At 37.0% G+C, this 17861-nt stretch overlaps 2 protein-coding genes across 2 annotated transcripts in view; both read right to left on the bottom strand.

Annotated features, from left to right (window-relative positions):
- Window positions 1-17861, bottom strand: part of LOC124414949 (regulating synaptic membrane exocytosis protein 1-like) — a 946547-nt gene that overhangs the window by 383465 nt on the left and 545221 nt on the right. The window lies entirely within an intron of this gene.
- Window positions 1594-2977, bottom strand: LOC124414664. Its single transcript, XM_046895686.1, has one exon. The coding sequence runs from the start codon at window positions 2714-2716 to the stop codon at window positions 2171-2173; it is 546 nt and encodes a 181-aa protein (XP_046751642.1). The 5' UTR covers window positions 2717-2977; the 3' UTR covers window positions 1594-2170.

Here is a 17861-nt window from a genome sequence, read left to right on the forward strand (position 1 = left end):
ATCGCGTAAGCCTGGTATGGGTGCCAGGACACAGCGGCATCCAAGGCAATGAAATAGCTCACAACCTGGCCAAAGAGGGGTCCTCGCGCCAACCGAGCGACGAGGGCTCCCTCCCCGGCCTACCCTCTGGGCATATAAGATGCCTATCGAAGCAATGGACAGAGGCTTACTTTGCGGACCTTTGGGACTGCACGCCAGGTATGGCTCACACGAGGGCCCTATTCCAAGGGCCATCCCAAGCCCTGGCAGCCACGCTCATACGACTGAACAGGACCGAGCTGAGGACCGTGATAGGCCTCATCACCGGACACTGGTACACGGGCAAGCACCTCGTGCACCTGGGACTCAGATCGGAGTCCCTGTGCCCGAGATGTGAAGGGGAACAGGAGACCCCCCTCCACCTCATCACCCAGTGTAGGGGGCTCGTGGGGACCGCGTAAGCAGGCCCTCGGAGCTAACTACACCGGCGAGGGCAAAATCAAGGAAATGGGGGTGGGCAGGCTGCTTTATTTCGCGAAGCTGGGCGGCCTGACCTCGTTCCCTACACACTAGGGGTGCCCCCAAAGGGCCCGGGCATAATGGTCCAACAGGACTGAGCGCCTGGCCGTCCCCAATCCAACACAACAATAACAACACAACAACAAGTGATTATTTTCAGTAAAACAATGTTTGATATATTCGTTTAACAATAATCTATGAAATCTTTCACTTAGGATGAGAAGTAAACAATAGAAAGTCATAAAGTAATTGTTCAAAAACAAGTCCTGTATTCGAAAGTAAAGTGGAAAAAGCGCTGGACTATTATAGTGTCAAAATACTGAACTAATAACTTCGCTGCGTCAGTAAAAAAAGTTTCTGTCTCAACGAAATAAAACAGCGGTAATTTTGGATTATTTACTACAAAACTAATCATAATTGAAAGAAATATTAGGAACTCAGCGAAAAAAACGATTAATTGCGATCTTACTTTTTACTTGTAAAATATCAAGTTTTAAAAAAATTATATTTTCAGTTTTTTCTTTGATTTTCAGATTATTGCGTAGTGTATTCTTATCGATTTTTCTATTAAATGAAAGAAGAAAAAATTATGAAATTTTAATATGAATATTAAAAGGACGCTCGAATAAATCTAAAGTAATGCACTAACAAATTAAAAGAAATTATGAGTGACCTTTCAAAATTCAAATATTGAACTAAAACTTTCGGAAATTTATTTTTTTTGGTCTATAAAATTATACCATAATGAGAAAAAAAATTGAATGAAAAAAAAATCGATTTTTGACATTTTAAAAAATTTGGAGCGACCTCATAAAATTTTTTTTTTTTGAACGGTCCTTTGAAGTGGGCTCTTGAAACATCAAAAACTGATATTTTTTCACACGAGACTAAAAAAAAAAAAGTCGGTTTTTTTGCGCCACCCTAATGTATATAATCGCACCGCATGTATGATGCATAATCGCGAAATTTGAGCGCTTACGCTGATAAGACAGCCAAACGCGCGAAGAGGGCTGGTTTGTGCTATGCATCGTCAGTGACGACTCAATTAAGCGATTTCAATCTCCTGCAGGTTCCTACGAGAGGATGGTGAAGGTTCAAGTTCTATTACACCCCCCCGAGGAAGACAAAGACGCGTCTCTGCAATTTCTGATCTCTCGTAGGACTCTTTCGTTACGTTTAGCCTGTTCCTCAATCTTGAGTTTTAATTTCTCACGTTCTATAACTTCCAGAGCAGAGGGATTCTTAGGGCAACAATATCTGAACAACACTGAGATATATGTAGGTGTATTAAATTTCCAAAGTAAAAGTAAAATAGGCAAGGCGGATATTGTTTCGGTAATGGCAGCAATTGATGGGATCCCTGTACGTTTGAAGGTAGCCCAAGTATCGCTAACCTTGAGGGTCACTTTGTTATTCGCGAGGATACTCTCGAGGTTCAAAATGCCTTGTCCTTGCTCCTTGAGAGTATCCAAGGTAATTATATGGTGCAATACAACTTCCCAGCCGGTCACAAATTTATTTAGCGGGGAAATTGTATCTGCATGTATTTCTATTAATTGAGAAGTCGTGTATTCTACGATGAATTTGACTCGCGTTTTCAAAGTGTGAAGTTCACGACTCTGATTTGTGGTTATGACGGATGGGTCGACAATTTGAATAATAAAGCTCTGCGTTAGGGGAGGGGGCATGTTATGGTTACCTTGAATGGTTTGGAGGGTAAGATTATTTGTGAACCTTGCGTTCTTATGTAAGCAATGTCTATCACAAGAAAATGACTGAGGGTGTATTCTCTTGGTGTAGGGTCGGTTAATTTTTCGCAAAGTTCTATGCTATCGTCACGATGCCCCACGTCACGGTTATCAGCGATGAAATAATTAGTTATCTGCTTCAGTTGAGGAAACGTGACTTCTCTTATCAAATTCTTACGTACTAATTTCAAAGCATAGGTTGGATTAAGTGTGAGATAAGTACGATTTATCCTTACGGGTACCGGAGTATTCTGGATCGTCACCCATGGTTCCCTTTCTAGGTGAGGCACTGTGAGTATATAGATAAGTTTGCCTATATCTGTAGGTATCGTTAAATCGCTTATTTTAAAAAACTGCTCGTAATTTTCCTCCGTCATAGGTATTAGCGTCTTTTTATTATGGGCATCGAAAGCTTGAAGTGCTGCCTCAAGTTCCTTTAGAGTGAAGAGAGTATTGGCAATAATACCCATGCTTTCCTAATTGGATGGCAGTCATTACTGAACCAATTAATCATTGTAATTCCTTAACTTCGAAAAAACTTAGAATTACGGCTTCCGTGTACCCATGATACGCAGGCGTTTCATTATCTTCTACTTTTAGTGACTCTAATTGTCCCCATACGGTTTCTAAGGACTGTTTGAGTTTGAGCTGATTTGCATTCAAGGTGTCAATTTGGATCTGATTGATGTGTAAGAATCTCGTCACAACGAGGTTTAGGGTATCCATCGTGTTTTTTAGTGAAGATAGATTTCCATTAATTATTTCGTAATCATCTGCGTCCGCAGTTCCATAGATCGACTTTTGGATTGTTCCTGAAAAGTTCAATATTTCTCTTCTCTATCTGACCTCCGACGAGGAATCAGGCATCTTTGGGAAAAACATTTTACTTCTATGAGCTCCTCAAGCAACGTTTGTTCCAAACGCTGCTTCAAATTTATCTAAGGTTTCGCAAGTCACGTTCTTTAATGTAAGCGCTCTCGGAGTGGTTGATTTGGTGTTGTGAAGTAGAGATTCTCCTAATTTAGAAAGGCGGGGCGTCATTTGAAGAATAGACGCTTCCACGTCCAAAATTGTTTCTGAAATATTTTTATGTGAAGAGGCACGGGCAAATTCTAAGTCTAAGGCGTCAAAAGCGGACTGGGCAACGGATCGCTGACCGGGACTCCAGTAGTCCAAATAGGCATCTCGTATCGTCTGTAGGCCTCTGAGTTTGTTGCGGATGTCGTGTAATGGTTGAGTGAATCCACTCGCGGCAACGGATTGGAATATCTTCCACCTTTCCTGGTGAATGTAGACTTTCCTCACTTCCTTTTGGAGTAGGGTCCCATTGATGACGGAGACGTTGAAGTAGCCTAGGGATAGACTCCCCCACCTGTAACAGAGGAAATGAAGACCCTATTTCACCGAGATCCAATCGTTCCTATGAACCCGTTTTAATTTGATCTTAGGGATTGGTCCGGTCTTCCTTGGTTCGGTTGGTTCAGTGTCATATTTGTAGTACGGGTTGGTCTGGTTCAGATGTATCTTCCTGTAAGAAGTTACCGAGTCATCCGTGGTTTTCTTGTAAGTGATATTTCCCTTCAGTTCATTAATCTCGATAATAACGAATGGGCCATTCCAAGCCTTTTCCAGGGCATTCTGTCTTGCATTGTTCTTGACCATTATTTTATCTCCGAGTTGGTATAATGGAGTTTGTCGACGTATTCCTTGGTCCACTGGTTTCTGGTTCTTCTCTCTGGATTTCGTTAGCCTTACCACAGCTTTTTCAAATCGTTTTTCCCATTTGCGTATCCATAGCATCTTCTTATTAACCACAGTTTCCAATCTGTTTTCGTGGAAGCTATCAAGATTGTTGGCTTCGTGACAAAACATGAGGTTGTGAGGCGTTTCACCCGTGGATTGATGAATGGAAGTGTTGTGGGCACGTGACATTTCCGTTGAAACCCTATCCCAGGCGTGCATTCTCTTTTTGCAGACGGTTCGAATGTAATCCTTCAAGATACTATGCATCCGTTCTATAGAACGGTTCGATTGCGGGTGGTCGGCATCCGTGGTGATATGTTTGATATTATAATGTTCGAGAAAAGAATCGGTCAGCTCGATAGAAGATTCCTTTTCCACGTCGGTCAGAATTACTTTAGGGCACCCGAGGTTATCTATCCAGTACTCGGATAGTGCTTTGATAACTTCTACCGCGGTCTTGTCCTTTAGTGGGGCATTTTTAACGAATCATCCATAACTGCAGGAGTTGGACTGACTTTTTGAAATTACGTGTCATGTTTATATAGCTCAACGCTAAGAAATTTCAAACACAAGTGACCGCAATCGAATGTATCGTAATCCAGATATATCTCATCGTTTTATGTAACGCTACCAACACCGAGATATTTTACGAGATCGAACGGAGGTTGGAGGTGACTCAAAGTGTCGAAATAAACAACATCGTTGTCACGTATCTTATACGCAACCCAGTGTGTCCCGGTACCATCCTTATGGTCAAGATTGACGGCAGCTGTCCCGTTTCAACGCCGTCCCTTCCTTGGCATTTTGTTGCGCATAAAAACACTTCGAAAGTATAAAATTTTCATAATTTTTGCATACTTCAACAAATCTCAATTGGTCAACGTTTCACGTAGTAGCTTCACATTAATTTTTTTAAAGATGAGGAACAAAACCCCTCTTGTACGGCTTAAGGTGAAGACCTTAACCTAACGCGATCACTTTCATCGTTTTGCTATGCCGTTTGCTTTTTTCCAATTCTCGTTTAGCCGCGCTCACATCGTTCACAGCCTTCGCTATACCCGCAGCAGCCCTTGCTAACACACTTGTAGCGCTGAGACCGGCACATATAGGTATGAGAAAAGGTGAGAATCCACAAACTTCTGAGGGTACCGGTCAAATGCGTGGTGATCGAACGTTATGTTCGCTACCTTCCTTTTTTACAGCTTCTTGAGAACCTTTGAGTGCAGATTTAAACTCTAGGTGGCCGGGATGATGCCGACCGGCATTACCTCAAGGTCGAGCCATATCATTAGTTCATTTGGATAATTTTCTAGGAAAAAAATTTTCAAAGTGTGACTTGAGAACATTAATAAATGCCGGCCGCTTAGAGGTTCATTTTTGTTTTCGCGTTGTGGCTTGGAATCATAGACTGTTTCGCCGGACGTATGATTTTGTTCAAGGGAACGTTCTTCGGTTTTCGATACTACATGTATAACTTTGTTTTTACCTTAATCATGTTAACTACAGCCGAAGCGGTTGCTTTTTTACCCAAATTTGTGTCCTTTGCTAGAACCCGTTTTCAGGCTTTTTCGGCTAATATTTTATCCGCGGCGCTTCTAGCCTCAAGGTTCTCACGATTTCTCGAATGAGTTATATCGTGCTCCGTACACACTGCGTCGAGAGGATTAATACCAGAATCACCTCTCGCGAGTCTTTTCGCCACCTTCGTACCAGGACCTTAGTATTAATAACCCAATGAACACACGATAGTATAATAAACGTTGAGAAAGAGTATGAACCATTAGTTTAAAAAACGTTCATGAAGAACGGATAACAGTCTTCAGAATGTCCGCCACATAAACGTTGACTTCAACGTTTATTAACCAATTCTTATACGTATTGGGGGAAGGTTTTTAAAACGGATATTTATGTGAGTATAATATAAGTTATATTTATACGCTTTAAGTACGTTGCTACGATTCATGTATAATAGTAACCCAATTGTTAATGTATATGAAATACGTGTCTTATACGTATCACATGACCGTCAAGACTACCACTAGATGATGGTAGATATGAACGTTATTTTTTATGTCAATTAACCCATTTTTATACGTACTACACCAAGGTTTTTAAAACGAATATTCCTGCAAGTATAATATTAGCAATATATATACGTTTGAAGTCTGTTGCTCTAATTCACCTATAGTAATAACCCGATTGTAAATGTGTAATTTGATACGTGTCTTACACGCATTAAATGAATATCCAGCCTACCACTTAACAAGGGTGAAGGAACATCAGTTTTTACGTTCATAACCCATTTAAATACGTAATATAGCAAGGTTTTAGGATAGCAAGGTAAGGATCTAATCAAATGTATAAATTCCCCTCTCTTTGAGACCCTTTATTTAGTTCAATGTGTAAGATATTCTCAACAAATGTAAGATGTTTTATATATGTATATCAACAAAAATTAGACGAATCGGACTTAAAAGTCGAATAATAAACGTTTATACGTACATATGCATAGATTTTACATTTTTCAGGCGGACGTTTGTCTTATTTTTGTACGTATATAAAAGACGTTTTGTATTCCTTTCGATACGATCAAGTTTAAAGTACGGTAAGTATACAAATTGAATTTATTTTCATTGCTTTTATATAATCATGTCTTTATTTTGCAAATTTCACATTGTTACCTATCTACATTCGAAGTTACGTCGTGTTGAATGCAACTTAAAGTAGATATCACAGATTCGTAGTAATGCTTCAATTCAAAATATTACATATCATTGGTTGCCTTTGATTTTTTCTGTTGCAAAGAACGCTACACGCAATACCAGAGTATTTGAAATTAAAAAAAAAGGAATTCGATAAACAACCAAACTTCATTACAATGCAAACTGAAATTAACATTCTTCAGGTACAGATATGAAATATACTTAAGTGAACAATAACAATAAATGATATCAGTCACGAAACTCGTTCGCAATACAAACTACGTAGACGTTTTTATAGGTACGAATACAAACGACATGTAAGTGAATAGAATTACAAACCGACATCTTTGTGTGAAAAACTAGGAGGATCTTTCATCCCGTATAGCTACAAAAATATGCGTAAGTAAACAATTTAACGATAAATTACATCAGTCACGAAACTCTTTCGCAATACAAACTATCATGACTTTTTTACAGGTACGAATACAAAATATATGTAAGTGGATAGAACGACAAACCAACATCTTTGTGTAACAAACTGAAAGGATCTTTTATCCTGTATATAAATACAATAATATAGGCAAGTCAGCAATAATGATAAGTTACGTTAGTCATGAAACTCTTTCGCAATACAAAGTAACATGACTTTTTTACAGGTACGAATACAAAATATATGTAAGTGGATAGAATGACAAATCGAACACCATTGTGTCACAAACTAAAAGAATCTTTTATCCCGTATAGCTACAACAATATAGGTAAGTCAGCAATAACGATAAGTGACGTCAGTCATGAAAATCTTTCGCAATACAAACTAACATGGCTTTTTTACAGGTACGAATACAAAATATATGTAAGTGGATAGAATGACAAATCGAACACTTTTGTGTAACAAACTAAAAGGATCTTTTATCCCGTATAGCTACAACAATATAGGTAAGTCAGCAATAACGATAAGTGACGTCAGTAATGAAAATCTTTCGCAATACAAAGTAACATGACTTTTTTACAGGTACGAATACAAAATATATGTAAGTGGATAGAATGACAAATCGAACACTTTTGTGTAACAAACTAAAAGGATCTTTTATCCCGTATAGCTACAACAATATAGGTAAGTCAGCAATAACGATAAGTGACGTCAGTCATGAAAATCTTTCGCAATACAAACTAACATGAGTTTTCTACAGGTACGAATACAAAATATACGTAAGTGGATAGAATGACAAATCGAACACTTTTGTGTAACAAACTAAAAGGATCTTTTATTCCGTATAGCTACAACAATGTAGGTAAGTCAACAATAACGATAAATTACGTCAGTCAGGAAACTCTTTCGGAATATAAACTAACATCACGTTTTTACAGATACGAATACAAAATATATGTTAGTGAATAGAATGACTAGCCGAACATCTTTGTGTAACGAACTAAAAGGATCTTTTATCCCGCATAGCTACAAAAATATAGGTAAGTCAACAATAACGATAAATTACATCAGTCATGAAACATTTTCGCAATACAAACTAATATGACTTTTTACAGGTACGAATACAAAATATATGTTAGTGAATAGAATGACTAGCCGAACATCTTTGTGTAACAAACTAAAGGATCTTTCATCTCGTATAGCTACAACAATATAGGTAAGTCAACAATAACGATAAGTTACGTCAGTCATGAAACTCTTTCGCAATACAAACTAACATGACTTTCTTACAGGTACGAATACAAAATTATGTAAGTGGATAGAATGACAAATCGAACACCTTTGTGTGACAAACTAGAAGGATCTTTCATCCCGTATAGCTACAAAAATATAGGTAAGTCAACAATAATGATAAATTACATCATGAAACTCTTTCGCAATACAAACTAACATGACTTTTTTACAGGTACGAATACAAAATATTCCTGAGTAAATAAAGTGAAAACCGGAGCCACGTGATATATTCAGGCGACACAGTATAAGCATCTTTTATAACATATAATAGTTATAAAATATTGCCGATATTGATGAAGATGTTGATAAGTTGCTACGTCAACTGTGAATTGAATGCCTCATGCCTTCTTGCCTGACTCATACAAGAATCTACTTTTTGCAAGTTTCAGCCAGCTTTGTACTGCATCGATGATGTATTTGTCGGAAGAATGCTTTCCCTTAAACTGGACCTTAGCGGCATCTTTGTTAAAAACAAAACTTATTTTATAATTTTATTCAGATGAGTAGTCACAATATTTTACACTCAACATGTTTAAAATAAAATAAATTAAGCTATTAAAGATGGTCAATATCTGTAATGAATATGCATACCCATTATAACTGCCATAACCTTGACTCCCTTAAAGCGTATTTTGTTGTTCTGTCCCGCCCAATTAAACCTCATCGCCAGTTTATTGGTAAGCAGGAATCGCATCATGCTCATCACACTTGCTCTCTGACAGTTACCTCCGATCGATGACAGCCTAGTTTTCTACAATTATACAATATTCATTACACAAGGTATATATTTTGCTTTAATGTTCAAATTTTTCAGTGTCACAGTGATTTTAAGTCTGATAATTCTTGTTCATAATTAGTCAGCATTCATGAAGTGGTGCTGATTGTATGCATCTCAAGAAACACCATTTAATAAATTGTATAGTCTGAAATTCTCATCCGTCAGTAAGCCATACAGGTGTCTTGTCAATGAACACCAATTTTTGCTGGTGAAAAGAGTATCGGTTTTACAAAAATCATATTTCTATTTGCCATCATCACTTACCAAATATTTGAAATGGACTTCGGATTTCAAAAGCTCGTCCAGTTCTTCGAACGAAGCCATGTCCGTTAGAGGAAACTCGGGCATTCCAGTAGGTATTTTATTTGGTTCTAAAGAAGCCTCTAACATGATCAAAATTCGGGTAATCAATTGATGCTGGTCTTCTTGCTCCTTGTATATTTGTTCAAGCCTGTTTAATACTCGTTCTTGGAATGCTCCGTTGTCCATAGGTTGGACCGATGATGGATTGTTCACAGAAGAGCGTGGCGTTGGTGGATGACGATGTAACGAAGGAGTCAGAACTGCACTCAAATCATCTGGCATGTAGTCAGAAAGACGATGAGGAGTAATATAGCGGTCCGGTATATTTCCGCCAGTTCGTGGAGTAGCGGGTTTCGTCACTTTCTCAGTAGTGGATGCTTCAAGGGATCTTGCTCCTGGGCAGCTAGTATTCATCAATCCCGAAGTATAGTCAGATTGTGAGTGTTTGTTCTGTTGAGGAATGCTGTGCCTTGAATGGTCGTCATCTTTGCCAAAGCCATTACTAGAGGAATCCTGTAAATTATGTGGCTGCTCTGGAGTGCTGTGCCTACGCTTTTTCGATTTTGATTCCTGATGCCTTTGTTTTTTATGTTTACGGCGCTTACGCGACTCGTTCGTTGAATTTTCATTATCCGATGAATGTGAGGATGAATAAGTGCTGCTGCCGTGCATACGTTTCCTATGTGTACTTGTTTCAGCATTTTCATTCTGAGACTCTATAACAGAATTACCATTTTCCTCAACATTCGAGACGAGTGGCTCCATGTCTATATGTTGCGTCATCACTCCTCCGTCTTCGGAGGTACCGTTGTCCAGAATTTCTTTTAGTCGATCCATAATAGCTTCGTAGTCCGCTAAAAATATCAAGTTCAGTAAATTAGATCTTGACACCTTGAATTTTTATATACATATAGGATGTAGCTACTGGCAGCGTACTGATTGATATGGAGTAAGCAGATAGGATTCAAAAATGAGTGCTGAAACTTTTTGTTTACACGAGCAACTGAAGCTTGGTGTATAAAGATGATAGATATAACTGATTCTCAGTAATGCTTTGGATAGAAGTACATCAAAGTAATCATAGACTTGCAATTTCCAATATCCGAAATTCTTCAAACCTTCTGAAACTGAAGTTTGAATTCTTTCCTGACTAATTCATGATCAAAATTGTATTCCAATAATTCACGTAACGCCTGCAACGTATAAAAGAAGGACGAATGTACGCCTGCAAAATGTATAACGCACGTTCATGTATGTATGTAGGAACTTTTTTATTACGCGATTATTAGCTAGATATTTGTTCTATTTTTATATTCGAAGGATGATTAGTATCTGTTTTGGAGTTTGGAATTCCGAAACCAAAAAACGTCAATACGCGCCTTGCATTGTTCGTATAGCATGTGGTACGTGCCGTTTGTATCCAGTACTCGATGTACGGAGTATAAAGGCCAAGATTTCGCATAGGGTGTTCTCCGCTCAACAGCTATGTTGAACAACTTCTCAGTTGCCTTCCGTGGCCAATAACATCTAGTTCTGTTGTCCACCAGCCATAGCAGAGGAACTACAGCACACGTTCTGTCTTTGCCCTTCTTAAATTCCACGATAGCATACATAGTTCCTCAGCCCAGTCTTATGTGAAAATGTCTAAATGTAGCAAATATAATCCTTGCTTTTTTTTTTTTAAATTTAAAATACAACGTTCCAAGAAATATCGCACGTGTCTCGTGTACATTACGTACTTTTTCCGCGAGAAGACAAAACTAATTTATTCAAACTTTTATTTGATGAAGTACCGGAAAAATGGCAAAGCCATCTTTGAAGGGAAATCTCATACATTTATGGGATATTTCATCAACTAAGAAAGTGGTTGGACCTCGATAACTTTGAGCGAAATAAATGCCCAACTTTGACGACCGTATTGGGTTTTGATATAAACTGTGTAGATATTTAAATGGAGTTCCAATGCATTTGTACCTTCCAGCAATGTAAAAAATTGTTTCAATCACATAAACTGTCCGACCAATCGCCACTACGTTATCTGGACGTCTAGTTGAAATTTTCAAATCGTGATAAGTCAGTGAGTCACATTCGAAGTAATCGTTCTCGTTCGGATGCGGATATTTTACTCGTTTAGGAATAATGCCATTTACTGAACATTCAACTTCTGAATCCATAGTTTCTAACTCGGCAACCCTGTTGCTTATCTGTTGAAGAGGTGACTGCTTTGAACGGATCCGTCGTTTTATCTGGTTAAGATAACTTTCAAAAGGGAAGCAACTATAATTCTCTAGTGGTCCATACGCTTCTACATCGTCACAAACATGTAGTAAAGAATGAACATTATAAGTAACAAAAAAGCGATCATACAGCTCAGCCGACTGTGAAACAAAAAGTTCTATGGCCTGCTTTGCCGTATCAAGATACAAGGAGATCAGTTTTTCATTTGATAAAATTCTAACTGCAGTATGAAGTAGCAGAAAATGACGATACTTGATGTCGTCAAGAACATTGAACAAAACAACTGGACCCGCATACAGTAGAAAAAATCGAAATTCAGTGGCCTTCCACCGTTTAACTTCGCACAAACTACGAGGTTTTCGAACAAAATCTTTTGTAACGAATGGTTTTATATTTTGTATGTTAAAATCGATTGAAGCCAAATTATATCGCGAAAGTTTACAATTTCGATCTCCTTCGATCCATCGTTTCACAATCAATCGTTTCATGATTCCATAATATATTAAGTGTAGTGAATCCAGTACGAATTGCCTTACAAGACCTATTTGCAAGCGAAGTAGAGGCGATTCTCCCTTCATATGTAGCCAATCGATGTTTTCCGACAAAAAATCGCTATCCAATCTTAATCTATCGGACCTTATTCTATTTGCCGGAAAGAATAACTTTCTATTTTCGGTTTTTGTTTGAATGACACACCGCTCACATCCGTAGCGGCTTGTGTGTCCTTTAATCATTTTCAGCATAGCCCGGGCAGGTGCATCACATGTAAAATAACCTATACGAACATAGAACGTTTGACCATTGAATTGAAAACCACTGTCTCGCAAAGATATGACTTCGTCGATAAATGTATCAAGATACTGGTTAAGAGGTAGCGGCTTGCCAACACCACAGAAAACAGCAACCATGAAGGGTGTGCTATTTTTGAAAGCATCACTCCGTATTAAAATAGGCCAAAGTTCAGTGGAGCTACTCTTGAATAATGGTAAACCATCGATATTGATATTCAACGTGATTTCTTGTACTTGTTGTTTTAGCCCACTTTTCAATTTACGTATTAAACACTTTTCCAAGCCAAAATAACACATTTCCCCATTGTCAAGAGTCACCGTCTCTGAGCTTCTAGGAGTGTGTAACAGGCTCCGGGCGTCTCTTGGTAAAAAAGGATAAGCCGGCATAATCAAATTAAGTAACCCATTTATGGACGCATGCGTCAGGTTACCGTCAAACGCTAATTTTCGTAAATCTGAGAGAAACTGTATTTTATCAACACGAAATGTGAACGAGTCCTCCGTGGTATCACTATTATCAACAATTTCTGAACTGTCAGAAATACTACTCGTATCGTGCAATACGTAAGATTCGTTACAATCGTCGTGACGTGAATCTCGCATGCATTCGGAGACTAAATTCGTTATGGGTGAATTTTCAGATTCAGGTGAAGATACGCTACACAAATCGGTGGTACTAACAGTATTTGGAGAATAATTTTCATTAGAACCGTTGTAATCTGTACGTCTTAAATTATCACTAATTGCTGAAGGACTATCAATTCCGAATTCTAAATGCTGAACTGACGACATAATATTACGAACGATGAGTGCTCTCTTTCGACGTGAATGTCGTTTGCTTATCATTTTGGAATGACACGGTGGCATATTTTTCGTGGAACGTTTGAAATCTAATTTGATGAAATTTGTTTGAGTTAGTAAAGTTTTACTTGAATGTATGGGAAAACGTAGATATCAATCAATGATGGTCGTTGGTGAATCGGTATGATCTGAAACAGAAAAATCGAGTGATGGATACCAAAAGATGTACATATATCTCATGCTAAACGAAAATCAATTACAAAACAATCTTGACCTCAGTGTGAAAGTAGAATTAAATATCAGACAAGACTGTGATAAAATGTTTTCAAAAACGTTAAAGTAAAGAACCTACAATGTTGTTTTGCCACGGGTGAGATTATTTTCATATATGAGCACGCATTACGCGTAAAGCAACTCACACTGCACGTGTTACCAGTATAGTCTGAACAGTTTGAAATATAAGTGAGTGAGTTTTCAGAAAAAAGCATAAAACAAATTTAAAACAGAAGACGTACACAGCAGAGCGAAACACAGATACGGCAGAAGAAGCGTTCATTGCTTTCTAGACATAATTGTGACAATTTGGTGATCGATTCGTTTTGGTAAAGTAACGATGAAAAATAACAAACTTTATTACAAGGTAATACATGCATTATTAATCGCAGCGTCTATATCCGCGATAAAAACACTTCGCGACGATATTATACGGTTTTTAAACGAAGCTTACACGTATAAATCCGTATTTTAAACGGAAAATATACACAGAGCGAAACTTGGATACGAAAGAAGAAGCGTTTCGCCGCCTTCGAGACATTGTCATAATTCGGTGATCGATTCGTTTCGGTAAAGCAACGATGAAAAATAACAAACTTTTCTACCGGTTAATACATGCATTAATTTGACCACAGCGTCTGTATCTGCGATAAAAACACTTCGCGACGATATTATACGGTTTTTAAACGAAGCTTACACGTATAAATCCGTATTTTAAACGGAAAATATACACAGAGCGAAACTTGGATACGAAAGAAAAAGCGTTTCGCCGCCTTCGAGATATTGTGATAATTCGGTGATCGATTCGTTTCGGTAAAGCAACGATGAAAAATAACAAACTTTATTACCGGTTAATACATGCATTAATTTGATCACAGCGTCTGTATCTGCGATAAAAACACTTCGCGACGATATTATACGGTTTTTAAACGAAGCTTACACGTATAAATCCGTATTTTAAACGGAAAATATACACAAGATGTTTAGAGAGTTGGTTTTTCACTCGACGAGCAAAACACGAGGACTATAGAGAAGCCCCATCGTTATACTAAATTATATTTTGTCATATTGGCAGGCAAATTTGAAGCATCTTTAGACACAATAGCGTGCTTATATATATAGCAACAGATCCCATGGCAAGTTATCATTTATCCCCATTGTTATTTATTACTGTGAAAAAACTTACCAATTATGATGCAACGTCTTCGCGAGGAACTCGATCACTCACTTATAAGTCACGTGGCATACGCGATATTGACGTATATAAAGCGTATAACCGGAGACCATTCAAACGGACCTTTCGCAACCACCGAATATGCTAAACTGCGGTGGGATGCAAGCGTCTCTCCCACTCCGCGGAACTTGGGGGCCGGCTACAGCATGCACTTCACGTATGGGCCAGCTAATGTTTCGCGCCAATTTCTCGCAATGGTTGTCTTAGGCCACTTGAATGAGCCTCAATTTTCATCAACAAACTGAACAAATTATCTACAGCTCGAGATTTTTAGGGTAAAGACGCGTTACATTATTCTAAGAAACATTTCATCATAAATTTTTGAAATCCGAGTGCTATAGGGGGTGAAAAAAAAAAAACCCACCGAAAATCAGGACGCCAAAACGATGTCTCAGTTGCGGTTCGAACAAATCTAAAAATTTTGAAAATCCGAAAAAACAGTTTTGTAGAAGATTAAATTCTCAACAAAAAAGTCCGCAACTGACCCCCTCTACCTACCAAAGATAAGGCGTGGGAGGAGTCCGAAGTTTAGCGGACGAATTTTTGATTCCGCCTCAACGCGGCGACAAATCAATTACTCGATATTTCAAAAATCATTAAAAAAACAAATATTCATCATTTAAAAAAAACAAGGTATGCTTTATATTCAGAATCAATTTTATTTTTGCTTTTTCCAATCAATTTTTATAGTGGTTTGAAAAATTAAAAGAATAAATTAATTCTAAATGTAAAACACACCTTTTTTTTGAAATGATTGATTTTTGTACTTTTACGAATTTTTACGTATTTTTTTAATATCTTTTTCAAAAATATATTTTTGATTGCAGACATCTTCGAAACGGTTGATCTAAGGAACTTTGACCTCTAGACGTTTTTTGTAGAGCGTGAAATTTCCTATAAACCCTCTCTCTGGGATGTTGCGGAAACAAGCCATTCCGAAGTAATTGAAGTTCGGAAAAAAAAAAATTTTCTGTGTTATTTAAATGGGAAATAGAAAAGTGGATTGAGGCGAACCTTAATATCAATATTAAGAGCTCTAATAGGCGCCAAAATTCTTGTTTTTGAATGTACTTTCAACTTTTCGACAACATTAGAAAAAACTAAAAAAAATTTATATATATATTAGGGTGGTCGTTAAAAATTAAATTTTTTCAGACGCCCCCTAAAAAGCTTCTTTCTGATGAAAAAACACTGGGAAAGTTTTTTTTTTTTTCAAATTCAAAACAGCTTGTGCCTCAAGACGATCTAAGTTAATTTTTGGGTATAATCATTTTTTCTCTGAAAGTATCTTAGTAAATTTGAAATATTTCATTTTTTTATTCAGAAGACCAAATCAACTGCGAGAATTTTTGAATTGAGATTTTTGTTTATTGTTATTTTGATCAAATATTGTTATTGTCATTGATTTGAGTTCTGTAATTTTTTATATTCCGGATGAAATTGTATTTTTTCTGAAAAATTCCTAGAAAAGATGATTATACCCAAAAATCAACTCACATCGTGTAGAGGCACCGTGTTGTTTTGAATTGGAGAAGAGAAAAAAAAATTTAATTTAAATTAACTTAGATCGTCTTGAGGCACAAGTTGCTTTGAATTAAAAAAAAAAAAAAACTTTCCCAGTGTTTTTTCATCAGAAAGAAGCTTTTTAGGGGGCGTCTCAAAAATTTAATTTTTAACGACCACCCTAATATATATATATATATATATATATATATATATATATATATTAGGGTGTTTTTATTTTGGCGACTATTTTTTTTTTCGCTCCCGTCATGAAATTTTGTTGGCAATACCCGAAAAGGAATCCCCTGTAAATTTGAGCCCTTAATATTATTCCTAAGTACTCGCTCACAGCGTGTGAAGATTTTCCATTTGAAATACACGTAAACTTTGACTTTTTTTTTTCTTTTTTTTATAGCTTAGCGGCTTTTTATGCTATCACATTGTTCTTGGTCGCAATTCACGCAGAATTGAACGACCTTCAAAAGTGTTTATAACGATGTTAATGCAACTCGCACTGGTGAGACGGTACGGGTCACTAAAGCTGATTTTCACCCGAAATTCGCTGTTATCTCTGAAACAATTAACTTGACCAAAAAAATGTGAAGGAAAATTTTGTTGGAAATTTGATTTCCTACAAAAAAGGTCCTTTGGACCTATATGCTCAGATCAATATTTCTTGAGATATCGAACTTTAACCTACTTTTTATATAAAATTTTGTCGTAAAAAATTAAATTTCTATCTACATTTTTCGGTGAAGTTTATTATTCCGGAGATAACAGATCATATTATGATATAAAATATCAATAATTCAATACGTTTGAATAAATAAACCATAAAAATTTTAGACGATAAGTAAGTAAAAAAGTTCGATATCTCAAGAAATATTGATCTGAGCATTTAGGTTCAAAGGACCTTTTTTGTAGAAAATAAAATTCTCAACAAAATTTTCCTCTTCATTTTTTTGATCAAGTGATTCGTTTCAGAGATAACAGCGAATTTTGGGTGAAAATCAGCTGTAGTGACCCGTACCGTCTGAACAGTGCGAGTTGCACTAACGTCGTTAGGGACACTTTTGAAGGTCGTTCAATTCTGCATAAATCGAGACCAAGAACAATGTAATAGCATGAAAAGCCGCTGAGCCATAAAAAAAGAAAAAAAAGTCAAAGTTTACGTGTATTTCAAATGGAAAATCTTTACACGCTGTGAGCGAGTACTTATAATAGGATTAATATTAAGGGCTCAAATTTACAGGGGATTCCTTGTTGGGTATTGCCAACAAAATTTCATGACGGGAGCGAAGAAAAAAAAATAGTCCCCAGAATAAAAACACCCTAATATATATATATGCATACACATATACAATTTTTATCAGCGTGTATCTCATATATATATTTACACATATACATATACAATTATATTCATTCCGTTTTTGCCGCAATGAGATACACGCTGTTAAAAATTTCATTACATACCGAATAAAGTTGCTGATTTTTAAACGCTTAAACGAAACGGTACACTCGAATCG

This window comes from Diprion similis, chromosome 14, assembly GCF_021155765.1.
Source record: "Diprion similis isolate iyDipSimi1 chromosome 14, iyDipSimi1.1, whole genome shotgun sequence".
Lineage (NCBI taxonomy): Eukaryota > Metazoa > Arthropoda > Insecta > Hymenoptera > Diprionidae > Diprion > Diprion similis.

Bases quoted from the DNA above. Each gene is read 5' to 3' on its own strand.
- LOC124414664 (XM_046895686.1), bottom strand. From the start codon at position 2,716: ATGGGTATTATTGCCAATACTCTCTTCACTCTAAAGGAACTTGAGGCA.